General features: G+C 38.2%; 2 protein-coding genes and 1 long non-coding RNA gene across 3 annotated transcripts; 1 reads left to right on the top strand and 2 right to left on the bottom strand.

Annotated features, from left to right (window-relative positions):
- Positions 1-724: 724 nt before the first annotated feature.
- On the bottom strand, positions 725-4,644 carry LOC131777880 (uncharacterized). The gene is made up of 4 exons (XR_009339653.2): positions 4,469-4,644; positions 3,327-3,866; positions 1,817-1,919; positions 725-1,456 (listed from the first exon to the last, which is right to left on the bottom strand). It is a non-coding gene; the product is annotated as an uncharacterized lncRNA (long non-coding RNA).
- On the top strand, positions 2,438-5,363 carry LOC131777878 (N-acetyltransferase 8). The gene is made up of 2 exons (XM_059094236.2): positions 2,438-2,573; positions 3,343-5,363. The coding sequence occupies exon 2, from the start codon at positions 3,364-3,366 to the stop codon at positions 4,081-4,083; it is 720 nt and encodes a 239-aa protein (XP_058950219.2). The 5' UTR covers positions 2,438-2,573; positions 3,343-3,363; the 3' UTR covers positions 4,084-5,363.
- Positions 5,364-14,258: 8,895 nt separating this feature from the next.
- LOC131777859 (probable N-acetyltransferase camello) lies at positions 14,259-18,283 on the bottom strand. The gene is made up of 2 exons (XM_059094214.2): positions 18,068-18,283; positions 14,259-17,423 (listed from the first exon to the last, which is right to left on the bottom strand). The coding sequence occupies exon 2, from the start codon at positions 17,421-17,423 to the stop codon at positions 16,731-16,733; it is 693 nt and encodes a 230-aa protein (XP_058950197.1). The 5' UTR covers positions 18,068-18,283; the 3' UTR covers positions 14,259-16,730.
- Between the last annotated feature and the right edge of the window lie 2,998 nt (positions 18,284-21,281).

The following is a 21,281-nucleotide window of genomic DNA, read 5'->3' as shown; positions in this document are numbered from 1 at the left end:
TAAACAAGGGACATTTCAGTTGTGGAAACCATCCAATTCAAACACTGCTTGCCACTGGCGATTGACCACACAAAGCGAACTACTCGCCAGAAAAATTGTCAGACCTGAGGTCGAATAGGGTTTCGGTGCAATTTCGTGTAGAAAAAAAGATCCCTTTTCTTAAAAAACAAACAAACAAACAAACAAACAAACAAAAAACAATAAAGCCATAAAGTCGCCTGTTCATCGTTATTATTTCAACGCGATGGCATGCGAAGACGACCTCAGATTAGGGAATGTCTTGATTTATTTTTTTTTCTGTTTCCTTAACGATGGCTATTACGCAGCCAGTATAAAAGTGATTGGATAGAAAATCTGATAGATTTTTTTTTGTGGTGGCGAGTCAGTAATTAAGCAAGCATGTAATTAAGCACACAAGCAAGCAAGTGCTATTGTATTTCTCGATGTCTTCATACCGAGCTTACATCTAATTCCTCGTTCTTTAGCCCGGCCGCTTCCACCCTTGACCTATGAACCTGGAAAGCCATGTTACTCAGAAAAAAAAGGAAAGGCACAGGTCCTAAAATTGACTCTTAGAGTATACTTTGCTCCACAGCCAATTGTCCGGATATGGTTTTCTCTAATGAGATCTATCGCTTTCTCTCAGACAAAGACGAGGGGGCTACACCTTAAATAGACAACTTTTTGGGAGGAGCTTGAGATATGTAGAATGTCCTGATCAAAGGGCTGTTTGTAGATCATGCAGAAGTTGTTATTACATAAGGAATCCACGCAGTCGAGAGCTGACCAAGTGTTTTTCAAGAATCTTTGGGGAGACATGTAAAACAGATATTGCGAGGTAATATTTTGTTGTTTTGCCCGCTTTCAACTGGAATTTAAAGGTGGTAAAGCCGTGAGTTGTTAGAGAGGCCATACATCTATTGCATACGCCAAAAATATTTCCAGCTTCTTTTATCATTGACAAGAAAAGCAAAGTTGCTTGTTAAAACAACCTTTTGCCATTTCTCTTGGAAATCAACTCGGCGGTTGATATGCGAAAAAAGCTGGCATAATTTCGGGAGCGGGATCGTACAAATTTGTGGCGTTATGCCACGGCTGTTCATTTGTTTAAGCGTAATCCATCGCATGAAAGAAGGATACATGTTACGAAATTGCCAATGATAACTGTCTGTCTGTCCGTCAACGACCCAGGCAATGATAGGCAATGATTCACTCGTGCAATAGACCAGAGTGCGAGAAGGTGGTCCACGAAATGACCTTTCTCCAAAGGCTTCTGTGTTCATCAATGTCTCAAATATTTTGGGATGTCGTGCCTCAATAAACAAGAGCAGCGGCCTAATATTAATGCCCTAATGACGCGACGATCTCAGAGTTCTTAGTCACGAAAGAATCTTTCACTCGTCTGCTTTTGCCTTAGATTTAGTAGTTGTTGTTTTCTTCTCTCCAATCTCCATTTCTTGTTCATGTAAAATGGTAAAATATATAAGAGAAATTAGAAAACAAAGTGGATCAAAGTAATTATAGCCTTAAAAGAAATAACTAAAATTTTGAAATTAATTCTCCATTTAACAGGTAACCAGTGCAAAGAACGTAAAACTGGTGTTATATAACAGACAAACTAACCTGGCTGCTGTATTTTGAATTCTTTGCAGCTTAGCTTATTTAAATAAACATCAGGCACTCTAAAAAGAAGGCTATTACAATAATCTATTCTTCCCATTACTAATGCAGAACTAACATTCCTAACGCACCTTAAATTATGTAAAAAATAAAATGCTGCATTACATGTTTTATTAATATGTGTAGTGAGACTCACGTTCGCATCGAACCATGTTCCTAAGTTCTCTGCAACATCTGTTGGAGTTACTCTAACGTTACCAGTAGGTAGATGGTCGACTTTAACTTTCACCAACTGCTGTCTAACAACAAGAATAGTAATAAGAATGCTAATAACCCCAATAATGATAGTGATAACGATGACGATCGAAATTATGATAAAAATAAAGATCCACATACCTGTTGTCCACAATTTTTTCTTGTGAGATTAGCATTTATGAAAATTTTTCATTACGTAATTATAATTGAGTTTGTACTCTCTGTGCTTTTCAGAGCTCTATCAAAACCCGTAATTCAAACAACTGAAATAAGTGAAGATCGAGACTGAAATCTCTTAACTTAGCTCATCTAATTTAAGAGACTCAAACCCCGTATGTTTTAGTTGCTCAGCAACTAAAACGGTATTAAACCACCGTGTGAAAGACATGTTATAGCGCACGTAAACCGCTCCTATGCTTTTAGCGGAGGTTTCTACGATGTTGAGTTCTTTGATACTTGATAAAAGTATGAATGGCATGAAGTTATTTCAGGCAATCAAAGGTAAATTGTTGCCAGCCTATATTCAATTACAATACCAGCACGTACAAGTTTAGAACAAGAAAATCCTCATCGAATCACCTGATATCCGAAACTAATTTCCTTTACGCTCACTTTAACGTAAACTTCTGCTCTGCTAGCTGATTTTGGTACAGGAGGCGAGAGAGTGAAGCTTTTTTTTGCTGAAGACAACGTAGAAAGTGAGTCATTTTTCAGTATATTCTTTTTGTCTCTGGTGTATCTGGTGTATCATTTTAGGACTAAACTATTGACCGTAACTCTGTTTTTTGCACATTTATGCGCAAGAAAAGTTCTGGCTGAGATATATTTTTCAAACATTTGGAGCTTAGTCACACAACTCTTACAGACTGCTAGAGCAGCGGGGCGAAACATCGTTAGAGTAGTTTCCATTTGGATATCTTGGAAGTATTTTGTGGAAAGGCAACTGGATCTTAATGATATTCTGTGGATACATATCAGCATACGAGAAAAGGTTTTCCATGGAGAGAAAAAAAAACCACATGATTTATTGTCTTCACCATTGAATGTTTGTGGATCGGTAACCAAGTTAAAGGCAGCCATCGCAATAGGGGGTGAACTGAAGTTATAAGGTTTTAAGCAAAGCTTTGCAGATTCCACAGGCAAATAATTGTGTAATGTATTGTAAAGAAGTTAAATCTGGACGGATTTAAGATTTAAAGTGGAAAGATCGATTCTGAAATCCCTCTTGTTAGAAGACTTTTTGAACAATGGATGTCCTCGTCAACTTCCTTCACTCAGCTTACCCTTCGGAAGGATTGCATGCTCAATTCCGCCAGCCGCTATATTGCAAGCCGGCTATCAACTGATCGCATAGAGTGAATTGACAAATAAACTGCCTTAGGAGCGAGAAAAACTGATACAAAGTAAGTAAATGGCACAAAATATTTCATTTCAAGATTAAGCCAATTTACCTTGTCTCTTTAATAGACTGATAGACATCACCAACTTATGCTCACTGGTAAGATGAATACACAGCTGCAATCTTTCGCTTTACCTAGAAGTGGTAATGACGTCCTGATTAGGAAATTCAAAAACACAGACCTTCACGTCTGCCGAGAGATTTTTACCCATGGAATGGAACAGTTGATCAGCCTAGTAGCACGCGTTGTTTTCCCGAAATATATCTGGATTCTATCGACATGCAGCGTCGTTGTTCTCGTTCTTGCCCTCGCAATCAAGTGGATCGTAAGCTTTTTTCTCCTCTATATGATTGCTTGCGTCGTATTGGCGGCCTCGTTGTATTCAATGCTGTATATGGAATGCTGGAACTTCATCGATTCTTGTTTGGCAACGGACCTGAAGGACATCGATAGATGCTACATGTCTAGTGAAAATTGTCGCATGTGGGTGGCTGAGTGGAATGGTAAAGTTGTGGGAATGGTTGGACTTATTCACAAGGAAAGTCACAAACCAGGAGTGGCAGAACTTCAGAGGATGTCTGTATCACCAGCCTGTAGAAAAATGGGAATCGCTAAGAAACTACTCGACGAACTGATCAAATTCGCAAAGGATCAGCAATTTCAGAAGCTTGTGCTTACCACCACTAGTGCACAAACACCAGCCATTCGACTGTACAAGAAATACGGCTTCAAACTCAGAACCTCTATTCCTTATCCTAAAAAGCTTCTTAGTGATCTGAAACACTATTGCTTTGAACTCGAGTTATGACCCTGGTTGTTATTTCTTCCTCTAAACTGTCCACTATGGATTTGGATTTAACTTGTCATCAATATTTAGGTGAATGTCCTTGCTACACTCCTTAATGAAAGAACGGAGAGGTAAGCTAATTAATTCTGACCATATCTAAGTTTTCAGCAGCGTCGAATTATTAAAGCAAATGGTGTTTTTATTGATATATGACAATTTTCTCATCCTGAATTCAAAGCGCATAACTCAGTAATAAAATCTAAAACTCAAACATATTCCTTCAGCTATTGTGGTGGTCTTGCATTTGGAGTTAGGTGGTAAAAAACATGCATTCATTCGCATTATTTTACTCATATTATTATTACGTTTTAAAAAGTGAGACTTAGATTAAGGTGGGCTACCTTACCTCCTCTACTCGCTTTACTTTTCACAACATGAAGGCCTTCCATCCTCTTGGCGCAGATTCGGCATAGATAGCTTCATCAAGTCGTTACTGAGAATGGATTTCATTTCTCCCACTTGATCGAAATTTCCTGTACTTTCAAATAAGCTGTGATAAGTGAGTACACAGAGTAGGTATTGTTGGCCATTGGCCAAGCTACAGAAAAGAAGCCAAACTGCATAGTCTCAGTATGCGAGATTTACAAATTCCTGACCACGTTCAACTAACAATTAACTCTAAATAATTCCCGTGAAGATTCTTCATCTTCTTCCATCCTTGTTCCTTCTTGTCATATCAGTGCCCCCTTTAAGGTTTTGCGATCTTGTTGAACTGTTTGTTCCAAAACGTCGAGTATGAAATCAGTTTTCGATGCTTCCCCCCTCCAAGAAAAAAATATGAAATACTATAATTGATTAAGCTGCTTTATGGGGATTGAGACAATTCATGTGGAGACGAAGCTGGGTGATTTTGTTTTTCCGGCTTAAAATAAAAGCTAGACCTTCCTGGTGATGGATACATAATCCTTACTATTATCTTAGTTTAAATATAAGTGGTTTGTTTTCATTTTTATATGTGGCAAGTATAGAAGTGCGATATTAGTGTGCACAAAATGCGATTATGAGTCCATTGCAAAGCGGAAAATTTTGTTATTTTCAATGACTAGGGAATTTTCGGGAACTTTTTAGTAAATATAAGACAGAATATGGCATCAAAATTACGAAAGAAAGATGTTTCTGGTGTTGGGGGTTGATATGTCGAAAACTTTCTTTGTAGTTATGGAGAAATGTCAGAAGAAATGTTCTTAGTAATTACTTCCTAATTATTTTATGATATATTTTATGCGCACAGTAGAGTTTAAAGGATGGAAATAAATAGTCAAATTCGAAATGCATTTTACTTGGTTTTGAGTTTTGGAAGTAGAGAGGGAAGGTGACGAGAGATATAGGAAGAGCTGAATTTTCAGAAAAACTCTTGTTAAACTCAGCCCCTTACGACAGGCTGCAGTGACACCAACCCATTGGTTAGGAGTTGCAGACTCAAATGTTTTTAAGTCCCAGTTGTAACCTTGGGCTTGAAACTCCAAAGCTTGGAAGTATATGTTACAATGATTATTACAGTAACGCAATGAACACGTCGTTAACCGATGCAACCACGTGATCTGTCACGTAATCTATCACGTTGTCAGTCACGTCAATGATCATATTCATGGTCAATCAAATGACTAGAGGACGACAACGTTCAAATGACTCAAGTGTGACAACATTAAGATGTCACGTTACAATGACGTCATTAATAACGTAAGTGACACGTCATGAAGTAACACACTGGACTTGACAACGACCACGTGGTCTGTCACACCATCTGTTACTCTAGTACTCACTTTCATGTGACTGATTTTGACGTGGCGTCAACTTCCTACCAGTGTAAGTTCATGGCCGTCTTCGTGAAAGAAGTCAAAACATATAGTTTGAATTCTTTTCGGCTCAAACAGAAGTAAGAACAAAATTAAAGGAATTAAAAGTGAGTTTGTAAATGATACGCACCTGCTACATGAAACGATAGAAATTTAACAAAAAAGGCATCACTTTCGTTCTTGTTAGCTGTTAGAAATTGTGAGTCATTTTGCCTAGTTTTTAGCATTGCTTGACGACGTTAGTCTAACCTTAATGCATTTATGTTCCATTGTTGTCAACTTTCACGAATTTATTCTATGTTATAGTCCAAATCAGTTTTCACACTCACGAGTTTGTTACAGGTAGAGCCAAATTTTATTTCATCTAGGTCTTTATTACTTTTAGAGTCAGTTGTTACATTTCGGTCTTGGAATGAAGTAATACCGATTCTTTCTTTCATGTAATTTTCACATATACCTTTGGGATATGTTCAATCAGACACGAGTTGAATTGGGGTGACTGGAGGATTATTACATTGATGAAAATTTGGGAAAAATATTAACTTGGCGTAAGGAAACCCAGTGAGACTTGTTCACATTTGCTCATGCACCGAAGTAGAACCGCGACTAGTTGTGAAGGAAGGTCATCACAAGTTCACAACAGCTCTGTAACGAAAGTCTTGCAACACACTTAAAGAAATGAATGTATTTACGGCTCATCATTCATTCCCTTCATGATATAAACAAGCTTTATCTTTCGGTTTTTTTAGGCTTCACCTGCGTCAAGTTTCACATCAACAAAAGCATTGGTTTACCTCTAAGTCAGGATTAATAGGACAGTTTGATATTATTTCGCAACTTAGGGTAATCACAGCTTTGAATACCTGCTAATGCCTATTTTGGTTTTCCGGCGGGAGACCGGAAAGCATTATGCCTTCTAGTCACTTCACCTCTTAAATTATATCCCTTTAGACAAATAAGGAAACCAAGAACCCAAACTTCTTGAAACATTGCCAAAGAAAACTTCAGTTTCAGCGGAAAAGTTTGTCCTGCGAAGTAGTTGAGAATTATTTCTGCAATGAGTATTGATTGATCGAAGCTGCAGCGAAACATGTGTCAAAGTTATCGCTATGTTATTATTTTTAAATGCACATCACTCACCAATCATCGGTGTAATCTCATTTCTGCTCGTAACCTCCTTTCTTCCCGTATTGCAAGACCTTTGTCGTATCCATGGTGATGATGACGTCAAGCAATCTTGGGACCCAAGAAAGATCAATCTACAGTTGAAGGAAAATACACTCATAGAAAATTCGTGTTTCTCGTTTTGATGTTGAAAACAGGGTTATGGAGATAAGTGTAGCGACACAAGAACCCTTTCACACTGACAAAACGTGGGAGAGGCTTTCTTTATGTTAGCGTGCATGGCGATTGCTTGCGTGTTGCTTCCTCGAAAATTCCCGAAACACCTAGTTGAAAATAACTGCACTTGACCTTACACCGACCTTTTCGGTCGTAAGTGGGGAGCGATTCAAAAATAACGTGTATCTTGGCACCTCCAGACGCGATCGCCAGAAACAAGATCATTTTTGAGAGGGATTACATATTTTCACGTCACTGGCACGGGGCACTGACGCAAGTGGATCTCTCTTTGCGGTCTAAGGGTAACATACTTAAGAAAGTCGCATATCCTGGAGCAAGAAGATTGAAAACCGAACTTGAAGAGGAGATAGAGTAGCGAGGATATTCTAACTGTAGTTATGGACACTACTCGTCTAAAGCACAGCGTGCCGGTAGCCATAGATCGCACAACACGAACCAATACCGAAGACTTTGAACGGCAATTTGACATCCGTTCTACGACAGGCCGAATTCGACTTGAGAGACTATACGGAGCTCCGGAGGTCCTTCTAGAACTCGCCATGCTTGTCATAGTCCTGGGGATTTCCCTTGCGGTTTGTCTCGTGAGACACAAAGTTTCAAACTAGGAATAAAGCCTTAGGAAAAGAGGCTAGTGCCATGATGACATAGGAATTCCATACTCCGGAGTCAAGGAGGATTTCTCCGGAGAACTCTAGAAATTGAGAACAGAAAGAGGATAATGTGAATAACAACCAGGCTTCTCATATTGGAACAGCTACGTAGGAAATGCTCTGATGGCTTGAACTATCACTGAACAGCTGTTTTCAAGTTACGCAGTGTAAATCATCTCGTATCATCGCTGCTCCTGCAACTGACTGAGAACGTATCATAAGAAAAAGGAACGAACGTGTTGGAATAAAAAACACGTAACCTTTTAATAATGGTCCTCATACAAAAGTCACCTCAAAAGCCACGATAACGAATGTTTCATAACTGTGTATTTTCAGATGTTTCGATACATTATCTGCCTTTTCTATGGAAGTGTACGAATTCCCCCTTTCTTTAACCAGTGCTTTTCGTTTCGAAAATTGTAGGGCCTACTGATGCAGCATAAGATGCATGTACGAGCGATGAAACACATTCCATGGGTAATAAAGTTTTATGAAGGAAATGGTCAAGAAATGTGTCGTCTTTGTTTACCTTCGTAACCTGGATTTATCCATCCCATGCGCACCGCTTGAGCCCGTAAAAAAATTAACAAACAAACAAACAAACAAACGAGAAAAGCTGAAAAAAGAAACAATAACAAAAAACAAAAAAACAAAACAAAACAAACAAACCAAAAGAAACAAATCGATATTTCAATATATTTTATACCTGCAAATCTGCGAGTTTAAGCGAGAGTTGTAAAATTTAAAATGTGATATTGAAGCTCGTCTCAATCTTGAGAAATTGTCAGGCATTGGGTCATATTGCATTGCCGTAAGTGGCTCTTGCATCGCAAGAAAGGAAGAGAGAGAGAGAGAAAATTAAAGAAAAAATTAAAGGAAAAAAAACGAAAAGGTGGACCATCAAATAAATTGTACCTACAGAAAAATGCATCATTTCCTCTTTGATTAAGTCAAACTAACACGGTCGAACCTGTATTGAGCGTTCACCCTGTGTTAGGCGTGTCGGTTATCAAAGTCCGAAATTTGTTTCTCCTCAATTACTGTAATTTTCACCTCTACTAAGCGGTCACCTTTATTGAGCGGTCGTGGTCACCCTTTACTGAGTCGCAACGGCCTGTTTTTATTATCTTCCACCTGTGATGAACGGTCACTTAAAGTGGAACCTCTGGCCTGGAAAGTACTTGAGGTTTATAGGAGTTCCAGTGCTTAGAATTAATTCCTTTTGACCTGTCGTAAGGGAACATCGACAGATCGCTTTACTTGACGCTTCACTAGATGCTTGGGCCTATGGAACAAGACTGTGCTGAACTTTGTTTAAGTGTAGGGGGGGGGGGTGGTCTTATCAGTGGTTGTTCTTTTATTTTACGCGTGAACGACCTTATTCATTGAGGGACATTGAAAAACTCTTTTCGTCAATAGGCACTCTTCTTTTTTTCACAGAAATGTCTCTTTGAATAAAATTTGTCCAAGAATACCAGATAGTTTTCCAGTCGAGTTTTACTGAATCAGCAGAAAGCGAGAGAAACTTGAAAAAGAAGTAACTTGTTACGTTAAAAACTTTAAATTTTAAATGTTCCATGCAGAACAATATCATCCTCTGAGTGTGCAAAATTGCTGATTAATGCTAAATTTCTAAATCGCTATAAGATTTGCATTCTACAGCTCTACTTAATCCTGGAATTTAAAGGTTGATTTATTTTTCGCCGTTCATCGACGTAGTTGCATTTGTGAGCATTATAATGTAAGGTTGATGTTCGGCTTGCGGGAAAGCTGAGCTCGAACACACTCTTTTTATTACTGTTGTTATCATTTTTTTAATTATTATAATTTTTTATATATATGCATTTTTATGTAAACATCTAATTTTGGGACTGAGGCTGAACGTTCTTATGCTTTATTGCGATTTTTGCCTGAAAACGTTCTTAATATGTTCTTATAGTTGTGTGGTTTAGTATTTCAATAAATCAATGTCAAAAATTTCCCTAGGTATTTGAGTTTATTTTCCTGTCAGATCACAGTTTTATATTTCATTTACCTTTATTTATACTTCTCACAAAAGTAAAATATGGGCAGAATAGTCGTTCTTAACTAAGCTCTTAGCATGTTTTTAAAATAGTGGTTTATCTCGGCTAAAACGTTCTTATTAAAAAGGTTCTCATATATTAAAAAACAAAACAAAACAAAAAACAAAAGAAACAATTTAGGCATATCGACACCATGCGTGACAAGGTTGTGTGACAATAATGGCACAGACTGCGTAACAACGCGAAAACAAGAATCCTTAAGTTTTTAATATTTTGAACTTCATTTTATTTGATAAATGGATTAAAAGCTGCAATTTCGTTAGAATGCTTACCTTTTCCACCTACAAGAGTTCTCCCCCCCCCGTCCCCCCTCCCCACATAAAATTTAAAAAAAAAAAAAAAAAAAAAATCCTGCGAGCTTACATGTCCAGCGGCTGATTATGTGAATTTATTGTCAACAGTCACGTAACCGGAGAACAGTACTGACTTTCCTCTCTGTTAACGCAGAGAGGTCGGACTGTCGTTTTGGATCGCCGACCGTATCGGGAAGGAGCTCTAGGAAAATGGTCAATGACGTTGCTTCGTGGAGGTATGTTGAATTTTATAACATTTACTGAAATGTGATTCATTTATTCTGCGAAGTTACCAGACGATATTGAACATTGTCAAGACACAGAACTCCTTGTGTTCATCGCACAATGTGGACTTGTTTAATTTGATATCTCGAACATATAAATTTGAATTACTCTATTTTCAAATGGTAAATCAAGGTTCCTATTCTAATATTTTGACTCCCTTTGTTATTTCCCGGCCAAAATATCAATTGATAATCAAGTCTTAGTGGGTGTGCAACTTGTACTTAGGAGTTGCAATTTAAGTAAAAATGGTGGACAAGCATTGCATGTAAGGTTGAATATGTCTTAAACGATTCACCGTAATAATTTCATGATATCGAAAAACCGAAGCCACCTAATTACAGTCTAATTTGGTCTCTCGCGAAGTTACACTGTAATGATAGATTTCAAAATGATTTTAAAGGAAGCTGCAACACTTCCTCGAATTTTAAGAAAGCTAATCTATACACGTTTGCAAATTGAAATGAGGTGTTTTTGACTGGCTGCCACATGAATTGCGTAATAAATGTGACATGCACCTTCAAAGATTAAGCATACGAATTTTTTTTTCCCTCGAAGTTACTAAAGTAAGGCACTGGCAAAAAAATATCATAATACTATCATTGCTCTACATCGATATTGGACGGCGTTACTATATGCAAATTTTGCTTGAAACCACGGACTTTTTATAAAGCTACCGGTGGAATCATCTTTAGCTTGTTATCAAATCTGTTTTCGCTAGGGTGGAGCAATTCTCAGTTAGACCCTGGATCCCTTCACTTTAAATTCCGAAAAAAGGAGCAAATTACAGTATCAAATGTAGGGAGACCTCTTTACGTTCGATAACGTAATATGCTTAATCAATTCTCATCAATTGATTTATGAAAGTCACTAAGTAATTCAAGAATTAATCAGCCAGGAAATGCACTTCTAACGAATCTCTCTCACCCTTACAGAACGAGAAGGATTTTTATCTTATTTTGTCAAATTAACTCGAAAGTTGGGGTAATTTAACTTCTGTTAATTTAGAGCCGTATTTACTGTGTCACGCAACTATTCGAAACAAGAAAAATTAAGGTTTTTTTAATTGCAAATATCTCCGATGGGCAATATTTTTTGTCGACAAACATACCATTAAAGGATAGACCTATTTTAGCACTATGGTTGGCAACAAAAAAATTTTGTCCTCAGTAAAAGATTCGTGGTCACTCCCTTTGAAGTGTGTGACCTTTGACGTTAAATTATGCAATTTTTGGTCGTAAACAGATGTTTAATCAGTTAAATTCAATTTGAAAATGGGATCGTTGACTTTAGTTGTTGTGGTGCTAAAAACTACAGATTTATAGCTGCTGAGCTGAGGAGTAAGTTATCATGGAAATTCCATAACGCTGACCCAAGCAGTTTATATACCTCACAACTTGCCATTTTCTCATTGCGTTTTTTTCATAATTCTCAATAGATATTTGATTATTTCATGTGACGAGGATTTTGCTTCATCCTTACAAATAAAATTTCCCTTGTAACTACTGGTCGCCTTTTAATGGTGGCTAAAATCGGTTTGAATTTTAATTGAGACAAAAGCCGAAAAAGTGATAACTTAAAATTAACTGAAACCGATCTTCGTAGTAATGTACATTACTTGAGCAGTAGAGAAAATAAGGCCTGAAAAAAATTTAGGGCTGTACGGGATATCCCGTGAAGTGATGCATTACTTGACGGGTTTTTTCGGAACCAACATAGTGATCAACTCCCTGGTAGAGCACTTCACCAGTATCGCAAAGGTCATTGGTTCAATTCGCGTACAGGCCTAAATTTTTTTCACGCCTTATTTTCACTACTGCTCAAGTAGTGAACATTACTGCGAAGATCGCTTTCATATTTACGTCTTTATCCGCAGTTCACATATATGATTTTCATAAATTCACAGTCGAAGTGATAACTGTTACCATAACTTGCATTTGGTTCTTCAATATACTAAGCCTACCTTTGCAAATAAATTTAATTTGTCATCTTAGGATTAGACCCGGAGAAAACCAAATTGGAGATCAATCAGTTGTAGACAATGTTAATATACGCTCTTTTCAGAGTTTCGACCAGCAAATCTGCCAAGAAATCTTCACGAAATGCTGTGAGACATGGATAAAAGACGCTTTGCGGATGGATTTGCCAAGATATTGCGCATACGTTGGGGTCGAGAGTGTCTTCACACTCCTCTCCCTGGCTTTTTCATGGTCCTTTTACACTATCTGCATATATCTTGGAATTGTTCTCATTACTATGTTAATATTTTACCTTAATGCCTTCAACCAAGGCTGGAAATTCATAAATAGATCCTTGGAGGAAGATGTAAAAAACATCAAGAACTCTTACATGATCCAAAGCGGTAGTCACTTTTGGGTGGCTGTGTGGCGTGACAAAATTGTTGGTATGATTGGACTTTTTGAAAAGGAGAGCTATAAACTCAAGATCGCCGAGTTAAAAAGAATGTATGTTTCTTCTGAATACAGGGGGAAGGGTGTTGCAACGAAACTGCTCGAGAGGGCAGTGCACTACGCAAGAATTCACCATTATGATAGAATTTTCTTGGATACGACCAGTGCGCATAAAGATGCTCATCGGTTCTATAAGAAGCACGGCTTTCAACTTGTGAATGTCCGTCCGTTTCCTCAGCTACTTCCTACAAACCTTCGATTGTATGACTTTGAGCTGGAGTTGTAAAATTTACTGTGTAATATTTAAGGCTCGTCTAATAATTTGTTCCTTTTGTTCCTGGAAAGGAGCATTGTGTTTCATTTGTCTAAGTCAAACTAATAAATAGTTTAAAGGCTTTGGGTAATCCATTAATTGCGAACGCATAAAATGTTTTTCTAATACAGTGCACTCAGTTGTGTAGTGTTGGTGCACTCAGTTTTATAGTGTTGGTGAATGGTTTTTGTTCTACTATTGTAGTATTTCGTAATATATCGTCACTGGTAATGAGAGTTTGCACCTTTGACCTGCACAGAACTCTTACACTTTAGTTTCAAAACCTCTTGCCCTAAGCGCACTTGTGGTTATTAGGTTTCCAGTTCCTAGAATTTATCTCTTTTGACCCGTCGTCAGGGAAGATCTCTAAATCACTTGAAATTGCTGGACATAGGACTTATGTAACAATGCTGTGTCGAACTTTGTTGGGTTGTATTGACAAAGCAGTCATACCACTAGTAGTTTTTTTTTTCAATTTTTTTTCAATTTTTTTTTCAATCGCAACCAAAAAAAGGAATGCCAGGGCAATCAACTGCTGCCTTGAATATTTTATCATTTCAAAGGTCGTGATGTTAACTTGTAGCGGTGTCTTTGAAGAAAACAGACCCACCCTGATGACCTGGCGTCTCTGGCACATGAGAGAACACGTGAACAACTACATTACGGAACGTGCAACAAACAACTTCTGCCTTGAACATCTGACCATTTCAAAGGTCGTGCTATCATCTTTTAATGGCGTATTTGAATAAATCAGTGCCAAATTTGTGTCTCGTGGAAGAGATAAAACGCGTGAACAACCCTCTTACGGTAACTTACAGTCGTTTTTCAGCTTCGGGGGAAACGTGCAGTTCATCGAAATCAGCCTTCGTCATTAAAAACTCTTCATTTACTCTCTCCTCTTTACTACACCTCACGGTACATTTGAAATACATCTGTGATCCTAAATAACCTTAAACAACTTATTTAAAGCTTTAATATCCCATGTTTTTCTGTATGTACAAAGGCTCTAAGTTTTTCTTTTGACCATCAATACAAGATGGATCCCGTCATATAGATACAGTCATTCAATTTAGGATTATGTCTCTTGCTGGGAACCCTAAGCTAACCTCGACGTCTACCGCAAGAAGGACGTGGAAAAACAAAAGATCTGATGAGAAGAAAAATAGCTCAGCACGTATGTTTTAAAACTTTGTACATTTCTTAGTCTTCCTCTGCAAGACGACGTGAAATCACCAAAGTTTTCGTGGTCTGAGAACGGAAATCCTGGCGACAAATTATCTAAGATTCCATTTTGAACTCAACACTGCTTACATACCTTATGCTTAAGTAAGGGTGTAGCGCCGTTTTTAACTAAAAAGACAAATTCAGATTTTGTTCGACGTCTCTTTCAGCGTTGCCGTCCTGACTGTTTAAGGTCCCTATTGTCCACGTGAAGCACGTGACGGCAGAAATGTAAATTAAGGTGTCTTTCGGCTAAAAAATCTTGCGGAAAACATTTTTTCCCATGTCGCAGTTTTGTGATATATTTTAAATGTTTCGCTATACACAGTTTTTGTATAGCGATTGCATGGTTTCTTTTCTTTCTTCGCCTGTTAGTAGATTTTCTGTCAGTGGATGCAGTTTATGCTGTGTAGTTGATACCAACAGAAGTAAATAATGTAGAATCCATTGGGTTCCCATGAGGCTTAAACCAAAGGAACGCCAGTGAAGAACATCCCACCAACAAAATAACCAAGCTGTACTCCAGCAGTATTTCAGGTGCTGTTATTGTTCTGGGGTCTCTGGATTCACCTCTCAATGAGACTCGGTTGACGCGTAAGTAATCCATGGCTGCGTCCACCTCCTAAATCCGTTATGGCTGGCGTACTTCCTTTATATTAAAGAAAAAATTTTCCTTTCTCTTTGGCTTTGTTTGTCGATTTGAAATAGTCAGTGTCGTGCACATTTTAACTTGTAGTGATCAAATTCATTCTTCTCTAGAAACTGAGACACGTTTTGTTTTCAAGATACGCACGGAGGATTTAATAATTGACCTATTATAGCGAGCAAAAGAGATATATATAGCCATGCTCTCATAAAGCAGTGTCACGGGATATTTGTTTTTGTTTTCGCTTTCTAGCACCTGTTGCTAAGGTCTTAAGCCAAAAGGCGAGCAGAGTTTTATTGTGTGGACGCTTCATTTTCATTTTTTTAATATTTTTTTCGAATGAGGCAGGGGGTGGGAGTACTCACCGGGGGCACCCATAGGGAGCACTCAATTTCTTCTTATTAAACAAACAAACAAACAAATCAAAGCAAAGCAAAACGCGGTTTCTTTGGAGAGGCATAGGCAGTATTCTCTCGAAATAGGTAATTTTGAAATTGGGCTGAAGCAATATAGGGCCTTTCAAAACCGCACGAATGAAGAGCTGAATTCAGTGTTGTCGACAAACAAGTTAGTGGTTAGGGCGATATTTTAACCGTAGCAACCGGACCGAAATCCATCACGCAAACACCGTGGCATCCGTCTTCATAATGTGGAGACATAAGGTCATCGAGATATTTAAATTATGATTAAACGGAAGGTTTTGCTTCAATTGAAATGACTTATTAAGAACAATTTAAACACGATTGTTGTACGGGTGAAACAAGATAATTGAAAACTTTAAGGAACTTACGGTCAAGGAAATGACTTAGTTTCTAAGCATTTCCGGGTATGTCTAGTCATTTAGTGCTGCTCAAAAGCATGACAATACTGCTATTTGTATATCCATATCCATAACGCCGAATCGTTTCCTCAAATCGCCGCTTTTAATAACTCGACCTTGAGGGTTTCCTGTCGCCGGTAACTTAATCTTAACGTGACACTCCTTCCAGTAACAATCTAACCAGGATTATTTTGTTTCAGGGTTTGAGAAGCTTAGTTCTTATTATAATTTTTAAATAAAGAATTTTGTTTGAACTAGGGAGAAAGTGAGTCACGAGAATGCAAATGAATGGGTTTTGAAGTTATAACAACTTTTCTTATTTTATTTTGTCAAATTTGATCACCCATGCCATCCGTCGGCATGTATACATTCAAGCAACCTAGGGCTACACAACCTGCAATTGAAAATTATACAATATGAAATCGTTTCGAGATTGAATAAAAAAAAATCATCGATTTTGAGCGCGCTCTCGACAGCCTCTCTTAACGTTCGAGGAAGTGGATCAGGAGAATTGTTTTGAAATGTAAAATCCGGTTTCGTGTTTGAGCAGTACCTCAACAGGTTACATTCCATCACATACGACTTCGTTACATTTTGAAGCAGAGAGAGGTTAGGTTGAAGAAAAATCGTAACATGTGAATATTGTTCGATTTAACCCCAGAGGTAGAGTTGGACTAGAAGCAGGAAATTGATATGTAGATCTTGAGAGTTGAAGGGTTAATTAAGACTTCTAATAATTCAGTTTGAGGTCGAAGAAAGAATACTGCAGATCTGCCAGAAGCTTTTGAGGATAAGGAAATAATGCTATGAGCTTGAAGCCGTATTTCTTGTAAAGTCGAATGGCTGGTGTCTGGGCACTTGTGGTAGTCAAAACAACCTTCTCGAAATTTTGTTCTTTTGCATATTTTAGTAGCTCATCGAGCAATTTCCTAGCGATTCCCATTCTTCTACAGGCTGGTGATACAGACATCCTCTGAAGTTCAGCAACTCCTGGCTTGTGGCTCTCATTATGAACGAGTCCAACCATTCCCACAACTTTACCATTCCACTCAGCCACCCACATGTGGCAACCATCATTGGCCATGTAAATCGTTTCAATCTTCTTCAAATCTGTTGTCAAACAGGAGTTAATGTATTTCCAACACTCCAGATAAACATGCACATACAAAAGCGACAGCACAACGAAGCAAGTGAAGATGTAAAGAGGAACAAGCCACAGGGAATATTTAAAAGCAGCGAGAAAAACAAAGGCACTTAAAGCTGCTAGAACCCAGCAGTATCTGGGGAAGACCACCTGTGCCACAAGCTTGATCAACTGCTCCATTCCCTGAGTGAATATTTCTCGACAATCCCTATAATCAGCGCTTTGATACGATCGCACTTTCACTCCATTGGAGTCGTTGGTTTTCAGAGGCGAAGACATCTGTTCAGTGCAAAATTGAACCATATAATAACATAAGAACAAAACTCCATTTAAAATACGAAAAAAAATCTATGAACGGACACCTCAGGATATACGTTTACATCCGCCACTATGTTTGGGTGTCCGTTCGTGTCCATTAGATTGAATTTGCTTTTTTTCTTGGTTACATATACTGGGGATAGCACTTTGTTTGAGAGCTTTCATTTCGATTATTTAAAGAGTCAAAATCTACGGTCCGGTGAACTGATTAACAACCGAAGAGAGAACTTCGTCGACGTTTGGTTCAGCCATCAGGACCGATTTTTCATTGTGGTTGACTGGTTTCAATGGATCGATAGCATGGATGACGCGAATGATTACCTGCAATTCAGTAACGATAGCGAAATGGCCTTTCAAAATAATCAGTGCTATTCGATTATATTACGGCCATTGTGCGAGTGAGCCGGTATTCACGAAATGATGTAAAGTCCATTTTCACCTTGGAAATCACGTTCCAATGTCTTTTGTTACATAAAGCAAATTAACTTTAAATGTTTTGCCTAAGGCTAGATCTTACTTTGAATTCATTTATAACTCGGCCCATTTTCTTTTGGAGGAAACGCGGAAATAATTGTGCCATAGAATTTATCTGGCATCAGACTTACTTGGCAGCTTCAAAAGTCGTCTTTCATCCAGCAGGCTAACGAACTAGGGATTCGAAAACAGTTGATCTTGATCTCGGTGGCTGAGAGGCTAAAAGGCAGAGCTTACCCTTCTCTTTACGCTTTTATGCTTAGGAAACGTGACTTTCTACTAGACTATTTACGGTTGTTTACCGGTCTACGTAAGAGAATTGTATGTAAATCGACATCTGATAGGTCCCTGTCTCAGCATGACATGGGATGACGCATAACCATTGTCTTTCGACCAATCAGAGCACGTCGAAATGGATTAGACGTGACGTTGATTTCGAAACAAACACGTTCGATTATTTCTCTCCATAGTGTATTTCTATGACAATTTATCGGTTTATTTACTTGCTTTTTTTCATCGAAGTATCTTATCACTACACAACAACAGGGAAATTGGATGCTTTCATAGACTAATTCCAATTAATACCCAACAACGCAATTTAGTGGCGTGTGAGTTGCGGACATGTTCAGGTTACATAGCTTGTTCCTTGCTCGATGTTGAATTCGTCGTCTCTGTTGAACTTTCCTCCTAGATAAAAAACTGACAGATGCCCAGTTCGATTTCGAACTTTGATCATAAAATCGTAAGCTGGAGTCCAGGTTCGAACTTGACGAAGGTGCATGTTGCAAATTGCTTTCAAATCTTGGCAACAACACTATTTCTAGCGTGACAAGCACGTCTTGATCAGATAGACTAGGCCGGTAATAACTTGTGTCGAAGCACGCGATCAAATTGTGTACTTTTGAAAAATTATGGATAGCTCATGGAACCGAGGAGCTATCCATAGGAGCCAAGAAAGATCCCTTATCTGAACGTAAATATAGTGTAAAAGAGAGGAAGTCCCACAAGCGGAATCATTGCTTTATCATGTCAGGTCATGATTACAAAGAAGTGTAAATGGTTGCGAGAACTGAAGTGGTGCCCATCCCTGTAATCTAGATGGATATCAAAAAATTATCCACATAACACCTTTTTCGGTATCTAATATTTGTAGATTGGCCACGATCGCGATGACTTCCACAACTGGCCATCTAGCGAGAGACGCGTTTAGTTCTTTTGACTTGAATCGATTGCGCGATCCGTTCGCGGCAGCTTTGCGAAAGATACATCGACTCCTGCGTGCGTTTTTTGTTGTTATCGTTTTAAATTGTTTTAATTTGTATCCTCTCAGCAATCAAGTACTAGTTGCTTAATCTTCCTGAAGACGATTATTTTGTGTTCACAAAACAGATATAAACAAGCTAACTACCAAACTTTTGCGTTAGGTAGGGTCGTTATGTCAAAGCAGCAATCACAGAAGACAAAAATTTTGGACTTACGGTGCAGTGTTTGTTAACGTGAAAAGTGCCTTCGTTTTCATTGCATGAGATACGTGGAAAATCATTCTTAAACACGAAATTGGCGGAAGTCATCTGTGACCTCGATAGTGTGTTGTGCAAGAATAATTTCGAGAACTGACAATGTCACGGGAAAATGTCACAGACCGGAACAAGATGTTGTCACATCCATATTTTATTAGTTGTGAGGATTCAGTTCTAACCACTTGTGCAAAAACGTCCCCCACTGTGGACTTATCACCAAACATGGTTAACGACGTGCATAAACAACCAGGGAAATTCGATAAGTTACAGTTATGGATGATCGACGATAAACTCACGATCTTTATTGCAATCCGGCAAAATTGTACACTTTTGAGCTTTATACAAATTTGGGGAAATGACACCCCTCTTTGCGGTGGTTTTCTACGGTTAATGTATTTATAATAAATTTACTTACTGCCCGCAAGACTATTATTCAGTTGGGTCAGATCAAATAACTCTTCAGAGCCCTGGGCGCAGCCAACAGTTGTTAGAATTTTGACCTTTTTGCCAGTGACGAAAATCTATGCACGAATAATAAATATAACGAAATTAGCTGCAGTCATATGAAGTAAAATTTGTAATGACTACTCACAAAAAAAGGACAGAAAACTTTAAAATAAGCTTGTACTTTTAATTATCCACTAAAAAGGGTTCCTGTTTTTCACTGCCGTCCGTCTCTGTTGATGACTAACCAACAAAAGAGAGTGCAAGAAAACTTGAAAATTAACCGGTACTCTGGACATCCATAACAAGGTTCAATGTTTTTCACAGCCGTCCGACTCATTTGCAGGTTGTTAAAGCCATTCAATGTATGTGACCCATCAAATCAGCGTTCTTCTAGCTCACTGCGCGACCCTCTGCCCATCTTGCATTCTTCTCTTGTTACAAAACGTTTCCAAAGTTCAAGTTGAGTCGAAATTAATTTTGTGGAAACTGTTCTTCAGTTTGCAATCTTTTTTGCATTTTGACGAGAACCACTTGACTTTTCGTTTCTTCCTCGTTTAGTTTGACTGGAAAAAGGAAGAGTCCAATTTATTTGTTGACGTGCTCAGGTATTGCTTCGACAGCTTGAACAATAGCGAAATCAGGATGAAAAACCCCACAGTTATAACCATTAGGCAGTACTCTAAAATCCATTCTTGTGTTGAGTATTGCCTGAAAATTGGACACCTGTATAAATCACGAGAGGTGGGTATGTGTGCTGTTCTCGGTCCCTCCGCCATCACGTCTTAGAAAACCTCTGCGTTGCAATGTGTAGTCGTTTAAGTTTTCGTGAAATATGTTTGGTCTTTGAAAATAATCAAATTATGATATAGTGTAAGGATCAATTTATCACATGAAAACAGGAAATACAACCCGGTTATATTAAAGCTTTACGGGACGTTTTCTTTATCAGCTTCCGCCGGTCATCGTTAACGTGACAATAGCTCTTCAGACTTTAAGAAAAACACATTTATGGGTCAGCCTCATAACAGCTCTTTTGAAAAATGTTCGGTGGGAAGATAAAAAGCAGAGTTAGCTCTCTTCTGGCGAGTTTTTTTTCTCTTTCAAGGAGCTGAGTAAGTAAACAGAGTTCTCACCACCTGGAGTTTCTTAACACTGACAGTGATTAACAGTTGAATCTTACTCAATCAATCAACTATATTGTTGCTTGTGACGTCAATGTCCTTCCGACATTCACTCTAAAGGTATACAAAATTGGAAAAATTCCATTTTTGTGCCAACAAGTTTCTTACCTTAAACCCACCCTCTTACACATGACAACCACCAAATAGATACTTTAAAAACATCTAAGCACAGTTAAAACTTGATTTTAAGGATTTTA

This window comes from Pocillopora verrucosa, chromosome 5 (assembly GCF_036669915.1).
Source record: "Pocillopora verrucosa isolate sample1 chromosome 5, ASM3666991v2, whole genome shotgun sequence".
NCBI classification, from domain to species: domain Eukaryota; kingdom Metazoa; phylum Cnidaria; class Anthozoa; order Scleractinia; family Pocilloporidae; genus Pocillopora; species Pocillopora verrucosa.
Note: the sequence above shows the minus strand (reverse complement) of the source record. Positions and strands in the feature narration are given on the sequence as shown.